This window comes from Cydia splendana, unplaced genomic scaffold, assembly GCF_910591565.1.
Source record: "Cydia splendana unplaced genomic scaffold, ilCydSple1.2 scaffold_92_ctg1, whole genome shotgun sequence".
NCBI lineage: Eukaryota > Metazoa > Arthropoda > Insecta > Lepidoptera > Tortricidae > Cydia > Cydia splendana.
In genome coordinates, this window is record NW_026946910.1 from 194357 (window position 1) to 202365 (window position 8009).

Below are 8009 nucleotides of genomic sequence, written 5' to 3' on the forward strand. Positions count from 1 at the left end.
ATTGAAAACGCGAGCGAAGCGAGCGCGACAATTTTTCGATATAAAAAAAACGCAATTCGATAGACAGTTGTACATCTTTACTTTTAGTATGGAAATCAGTCACATCATTATATCACGAAAATTGACAGGGCCGCACCACTAACGTTGCAACAGATTACCTAAACGTGCTGCAGTCGCCACCCGAATGTCACCTTTATCATATGTTAGGAAGTCATTGAAAACGCGAGCGAAGCGAGCGCGAAAATGTTTTGATATAAAAAACGCATTTTGATAGACAGTTGTACATTTTTACTTTTAGTATGGAAATCAGTCACATCATTTTATCACGAAAATTGTCAGTGCCGCACCAGTAACGTTGCAACAGATTACCTAATGGTGCTGCAGTCGCCACCCGAATGTCACCTTTATCATATGTTAGGAAGTCATTGAAAACGCGAGCGAAGCGAGCGCGAAAATTATTTGATGTAAAAAACGCATTTTGATAGACAGTTGTACATTTTTACTTTTAGTATGGAAATCAGTCACATCATTAGATCACGAAAATTGAATGTCACCTTTATGATATGTTAGAAAGTTATTGAAAACGCGAGCGAAGCGACAATTTTTCGATATAAAAAAAACGCAATTTGATAGACAGGTGTACATTTTTACTTTTAGTGTGGACACATTATTTTATCACGAAAATTGACAGTCCTGCAGCAGTAACGTTGCAGCAGAGTAATGCTGCTGCAGTTGCCAACCGAATGTCACATTTATCATATCTTAGAAAGTTATTGAAAACGCGAGCGAAGCGAACGCGTAAATTTTTCGATAATTTTTGGTGCCCCTAGACAATGGTGCCCTAAGCAAGTGCTTATTTTGCTTAAAAGAAAATCCGGCACTGCAAATGACAGAGGTCAATGTTTTTTTTTTCAAAGTACCCAACTTCGTGGCCATTATTAAGTGCTTAAGGAGGCGATACGTATGAATATGGATTTGATATGGATGCGATATAATTACAATTAGGTATAATTCATGACGGAGAAAATAAATAATTTTATGCAATTATACGCGTGTTGATATGTGTGTTTATTTTACCACTACGTAACTATGTAAACTCATTTTTAGTTTTCTTGGTTACTTAATGTTTACTCAGCTCCCCAAAAGATGGCACTGTGCAATGAGGGGCAATTAATTTACTGTCGTTTAATTTTGTTGTATTATTAAATCAACACAATTGTTCAATTAAATTTGTTGATATCCGTACGATTGATTGAAATTTTAGAAAAGGGGTCTTCTAAACTTAGAGTTAATTTGGCAAAATCCTTCCTCGGTGACTTATTTATGTCACATCGTATTAAATTCAGCGCCATCTGTTAGTTTACCAGGGTACTCTATAGTGTTAGCACATATTTGAAAAAAGTTTGCCCCTCCTTCCTAAGTAGCGCCATACGATTTAGGGGCAAACTTAAGTCAATCGAGTGTTGTGGCTACCCCCCCTTTTAGGGGTTGAATTTTTATAGCCTATAACCTGGCCGGGGATTTTCTCGACAGATTAGTAAAGTTTTCATCAAAATCCGTTCAGCCGTTTTCACGTGATGCGCGTTCAAATAAACAGACAAACAGATAAACAGATAAACAGACAAACAGACAAAAATTCTAAAAACTGTTGGAACGTGTTCTGTTATCAATTCTAAGTCTCCCCAGCCAACTTTTTTTCAAATATCTTCCATGTACAGACTTTCGACCCTCTTCAGCTTTATTATATGTATAGATAGATTACATCATATTAAGATTACATTTCATGCATAATATCCATAATATATTAATTACATTAAAATAATATCATAACTAAATTTATCATTAACTTAACGTATCATTAATTAGATGGAAGTTTAGTATTAGTACAATTGTTGCTTGTAATAAGGTTGATTTTGGATCTTGCTGTTTTTTGAAATAATACAAATGAGTGTTGCTTGTTCTACGATTTATTGAAGACTGAAGTGTGTTTAGGATAGTACGTATTAAATACGATATGCATGTGTGCCTGGGTCATGCATACAAATAAGATTTTTAAAACAGCTTTAACATACCGCCCACCAAAAGGATATTGAATATCCTTTTTCAAAATCAAGTAATCATGCAAAATTTACAACAAAATTAAAATACAATTAATCATTAATACATTCATTAGGTGTAAGTTTTCTTAACCAGGTTTGCGTAAACATCAAAATTGGAAAGAAATTTACAAATTAGTATAATAATAAAAATAAATATGTTCTTTATCAGAACAAATATAATTTTTTGGACGTTATACACAAGTATAATAGTACCTAGTTAATTTTAAATTTACAAATTAATATAATAATAAAATAAATGTTTTTTATCAGAACAAATAAAAAATTTTGAGAGTTATAAACAAATACATATAACAGTAGTTTTATTGTACCTACTTATAATTTAACGTCTACCTATTCTGAGACATCGACTGGAAAGAAACAAAGTTTACTGATAGAACGTTTAACAATATTTTCACCGCTCTTGACACTGTACACTCGCGTTAGGCCGTCGGTTCCAGGATGTTTGTCGACAATGCGTCCTAATAACCACTTTCCAGGAGGTAAGTTTTCGTTTTTTATTAATACGATTTGGCCAATATCAAATTCCGGTTCCTTTTTTGTCCATTTCATTCTTTGTTGAAGCGTTGATAAATAATTTTGTTGCCAAATGTGCCAAAAATCATTTAACATTTTTTGCAGGTGTTGCCAACGAGATAAAACGTTCGTGTTCACATCTTTGAAAGTTGGTGATGGTATAGTTATCGGTGCCTCTCCAATTAAAAAGTGTCCTGGAGTTAGAGGATCCGCGTTTTCATCGTCGTCTATGGGAACGTAAGGCCGTGAGTTAAGGCACGATTCGACCTGGCAGATCAGAGTTGAAAATTCCTCAAAGGTAAGATGAGAATTAAGGACTCTCTTTAAATGGAACTTCATGGACTTTACTCCACTTTCCCACAATCCACCGAAATTGGGACTATATACTGGTACAAAATGCCACTGAGTTCCATCTTGTGCTAGCTTTGTAGCTATATCTCCATCAAAGTCCAACTTTGCTTCTTCAAATGCATCTGCCAACGCCTTATTTGCTCCAATGAAGTTCCTCCCTTGGTCACTCCAGAGATTTGCACACCTACCTCTTCGTGCAACAAAACGTCTGAAGGCTCCAATAAAGGCTTCCGAGGTTAAATCTCCGACAAGCTCCAAGTGTATGGCTTTAGTAACCATACATACGAATATAGCTATGTATGATTTCATGGTTCTTAATCCTCTCCCCTTTGACATAAGTGTCTGATATGGACCTGCGAAATCGACGCCACTATTCAGAAATGGACGCGCTGGGGTAACCCGTTCCTTAGGTAGATCTCCCATTAACTGTTTCTTGGCAGTGGCGTTCTGTCGTGCACATATCAGGCATTTGTGAATGTATGATCTGACCTTTTGTTTCATTTTTAGGATCCAGTATTTACTTTTTAGTAGGTAACACATCATCAACTGTTGTCCGCCATGAAGCGTTCTCTGATGAGCATCAGCCACAATTAAAAAGGTAAGTCGGTTCTTACTGTCCAGAATTATAGGGTTCTTACTGTCTTCGTTCAGATTTGCGTGTTTAAGACGACCGCCCACCCTGAGTATATTAACTTCATCCAGGTAAGGATTTAATGATTTCAATTTACTGTCACATCTTACATTTTTGTTATTTTGTAATCTAGTTATATCATCATTAAATGCTTGTTGTTGAACCAATTTAATGCAAGTCGTCAATGAATTTTGTAACTCTTCTGTTGTGAATGTAGGGTTCGGGGTAAGCTTCTTATAATTTAAAAAGCGTTTGCAGTATGTAACTGTCTTAACAAGTTCTTGTAAATCATCAAAATTGTCAAACTGGCTTATAATTGAATAATTATCTTCCTCTTGTACTTCCAAGCTGGTGTGAAAGGTTCGTTTCATTTCCAGGTCTGTCGTGGCGTCTGATTTATTAAATGGAATGTCATGAGTCTTTAGCCATTCTGGCCCGTTCCACCATAAATGATGTGCGATGAGTTCTGGTAACGGGGAACCACGTGACGCAATATCCGCAGGGTTTGATTGGGATGTGACATGATACCATTTATCGCCAATATCATCGAGAATGGACACCACGCGATTTCTGACGAAGGTTTGCCAGCGGTTAGGGTCTCCCTTTAACCACGACAAAACTATTGTTGAGTCACTCCATGCGAACACTTGGCTTTCCGGGATTCTCATGGCTTCTCTTATTTGTTTAAGCAGCTTTGCAAGCAGCGCAGCGCCACACAGTTCTAATCGTGGCAAAGACACTGGCTTCACTGGACTTACACGGACTTTAGCTGCTATGATATTCGTCTTGATTTCACCTTCTTCAGTTTCTACTCTTAAATAAGCGACAGCTGCATAAGCCTTTGTAGACGCATCAGAAAATCCATGTATCGTAGTTTTATCTAGTCTTAGTTTAGTTGTGTGTAGCCATCTTGGTATATTGACGTCCTTTAAGTTTTCAAAATTGTGTCTTATGTTTAACCATTCTTCTTTTATTTCAGGTTCTACTTCATCATCCCAACTTGATCGGTGCAACCAAAGTTTCTGGATAAGCATCTTGGCTTGAATTATGCTTGGTGCCAACCACCCCAAAGGATCGAACAACTTTTGTGTTTCTGCTAGTATGTTTCTCTTTGTAATAGTTATCGGCGGCTGGGGTAGTTCAAGTTTGTACTGAAAACTGTCTTCACCCATGTTCCAACTGATACCCAGTGCACGTACAGTTCCGTCTAGGTTGATGTCCATGTTTACATTACTGTTTCTCTCATCAGGTGGGAATTGCTTTAAAAAGCTGGTGCTATTAGACGACCATTTCTGCAGATCGAATCCTCCGTTTTTCAGAATAATTGCTATATTTTTCGCTACATCTACGGCGTCTTCTGTGTTATCTTGGCCCGACATGAGGTCATCGATGTAGAAATCTTCTTTAATCGTTTTTGCAGCTACTGGATGATGTTTTCCTTCGTCTTCTGCGACCCTTTGTAACGTTTTCACAGCTAAGTATGGTGCAGATGCTGTACCAAACGTGACACGAAGCAGGCGATATTCTTTAATAGGGTCAGCTGCACATTTGCGCCAAAGTATACGCTGCAGATCTGCATCTTGTTTTGTAACCAAAATTTGACGATACATTTTCTGTATGTCTGCAACGAAGCAGATTTTCTTCATACGCCATCTCATGATTATGTTCCTTAAATCTTCTTGAAGCTGTGGATCCACCAGTAACTCTTCATTAAGTGAAATATTGTTTATGCCTTTAGATGAAGCATCAAACACAGCTCTAACTTTAGATGTGTCCTTGTCGTTCCGAATCACAGCATGATGTGGGAGATATACTGATGGGGCTTCTATTTCAGTGTCTGGAACTTCTTCCATGTGCTTCAATGTTGAATATTCTTCTATGACTTTGGTGTATTCCTTTTTGAATTCTTCGTCCTTTTCAAATTTTCTTTCTAGTTGTCTGAATCTTCTCAGTGCTATGTCCTTTGTTTGTCCTTCTGTTGACTTTATTTCCTCTGTTCTTGTGGGGAGTTTCACTACATATCTTCCTTCTTTTGTTCTGGTAGTTGTATTTGCATAAATAGATTCACAAAGTTTCTCATCCGCTGTAAGTTCTGGTTTTTCTGCTGACTCCAGTTCCCACATGTTTTTTACCAGAAGGTCTAAGTTGAGTTTGTGATGCATGACAATAATATTTTTTGAAGAATTGCCTTCAGCGTCTCCGAACACAATCCATCCAAGGCTTGTATTTTGTGTACATGGTGAGCCTGGAGGACCCTTGACTAAGCCATTCATTATAATTTGTGCATAGACCTTAACGCCTAGAAGCATGTCTATTCGACCTGGTTGATGGTAGTTCGGGTCTGCCAGATCGAGTCCATTAAGATGCTGCCAAGCGTGATGAGTCTTGGTGAGTGCTTGTGATGGAAGTTCAGCGGTTACTCGAGTAGACAAGACAAATGCATTGATGTTTAGGTTGAAGTCAGTGTCAAATCTTGACTGAAGCTCACACTGTACCATACTGTTGACCGAGGTCTTCATTGATTCCAGTCCTGTGGCTGAACCCCTGACAGGTGTCTTGTGTAGTTTCATCATCTGCACGGCTCTCTCCGTGATGAAGTTCGCTTCTGAACCTTGATCAATCAAAGCCCGCAGTGTGAGCACTTGCCCCGTCTCACCCTTCACTAGGACAAGCGCTGTAGCTAATAAAGCATCTGACTTTTTAGTAATGAAGTGCGTCGCTACAGTGATATCATCTTCTACTTCTTCTTTTGGTACGTCATCCTCAGTATTTTCTTCTATCTGACTAAGATGTGCCTTTATATTTTCATTCTTTGTGTGGTGCAATAGAGAATGATGACGTTTGTGACAGACTTCACACCACACCCACCCACCCACACCCACCCTTCAGACTTCAGTTCTTTCAGTTACGTCCATATTTGCAAACTCCTTACAGTGGCTCAGCGTGTGATTATCATTACACTTGATACATGTTCTACTTGAAGTCGCTGCTGGTGTTGTATTCAAGCTACTTTGTTCATTTGAAGGAGCTGGCGAAGTTAAATGAAAGGTTTTCTGCGTAGCCGGTCGAGAAACTGAAGGAACGGCCGAAGTAGTGTGGTGAATAAATTCCAAAGTACGGAATTTGGTTTCAAGAAAAGTCCTCAATTCAGACCACTTCGGTAAGTCATCCGGTGTACTCTTAAAGGAATATTCTTCCCAGTCCTTGTGAGTCTCTGTATCCAGTTTCAACACAATCAAATGCACTATCATAGGATCCCAGGACTCGACAGATACTTTAAGGTTGCTTAGACTGTTCAAACACTCCGTGGTTGTGTCTAAAAGTGACTTGATTTGGTTAGAAGTTTGCGAGTATATCTTTTTCTGCGAAAATAATCTCTTCATAATAGCATTAACAATGATTCTTTTGTTTCCGTAACGGTTCTTTAAAGTCTTCCAAGCTTCGTCGTAATTAGCGTCTGTTACTTGTATGTTCTTGAGTAAAGCTTGTGCTTCGCCAGTGACACTATTTTTCAAAAAATGCAACTTCACGACGTCGGATAACGAGCTGTTGTTGTGTATAAGTGACTCAAATATGTCTTGAAACGTTGGCCAATCTTCATAACTGCCACTGAAAACTGGTGGCTGTACGCGAGGTAACTTCACTTTATCGCCGGTTATATTGTAACGTTAGCGTTTCAACGCTCCCTGAGTGATCAATTTTGTCATAAAGGGTACTAAGAATAATCTTAAAAACTAAATAAATTATAAAAGGTAAAACTAAAATATAAGTGCCTAACTAAACAAATAATTCTACTGTAATATTATTGCTCGTGTAGCAATGTAGGCGCTTATCCATCGCGAAACACGTATGTGACGTATGTATCGTCATCGCGGGGCGCGAGGGGAGTTCATGCATATGGCTCGTTCATTTGGACTTCCGCGGCGGCGCGATGTGTTCGCTCCATCTTAAATTGTAACGGTCTCAAGCAAGACTCCAAAAATGTGCCGTCGGAAAATTAATAATTTGCAATAGAAACTATCGTTTTCTAAATTTATTTTGTGCGTGAGTGTTTTCCCCCGCTCGGGTGAGTGTTGCAAAATTATATTTTATAGCTACTATGTGCTAATTGTATCATTAGATAGTTATTTCTTCCTAATAAGGTGTGTGTTTAGCTTAATTGTAGTTAAGATCCTTTTATTACGCTTCGCCGCAGTAATTCTGTACAATTGGTTTCCTTTGTTCCTTGTAACATAACGAATTTCTACCCTCTTGCCTAAAAAGTGAAATCATGATTTGCAATTTCCAAGTAAATGTGTAGGTTAAATACAACTAGATTGCCAATGCTTAACATAATTGTTTTTCAATATAAATTCCACATTTACATGTTTTGAATTTAATAATTTTTACTGCAT

At 38.0% G+C, this 8009-nt stretch overlaps 1 protein-coding gene across 1 annotated transcript; it reads right to left on the reverse strand.

Moving 5' to 3' along the window:
• Nucleotides 1-2413: 2413 nt before the first annotated feature.
• Nucleotides 2414-6445, reverse strand: LOC134805951 (uncharacterized). The gene has a single exon (XM_063779132.1). It carries the CDS (start codon nt 6186-6188, stop codon nt 2451-2453), a length of 3738 nt encoding a protein of 1245 aa, XP_063635202.1. The 5' UTR covers nt 6189-6445; the 3' UTR covers nt 2414-2450.
• Nucleotides 6446-8009: the final 1564 nt, after the last annotated feature.

What these genes read in the sequence shown, in the direction of transcription:
- LOC134805951 (XM_063779132.1), bottom strand. Translation starts at nt 6,188, where the DNA reads ATGATGAAACTACACAAGACACCTGTCAGGGGTTCAGCCACAGGACTG.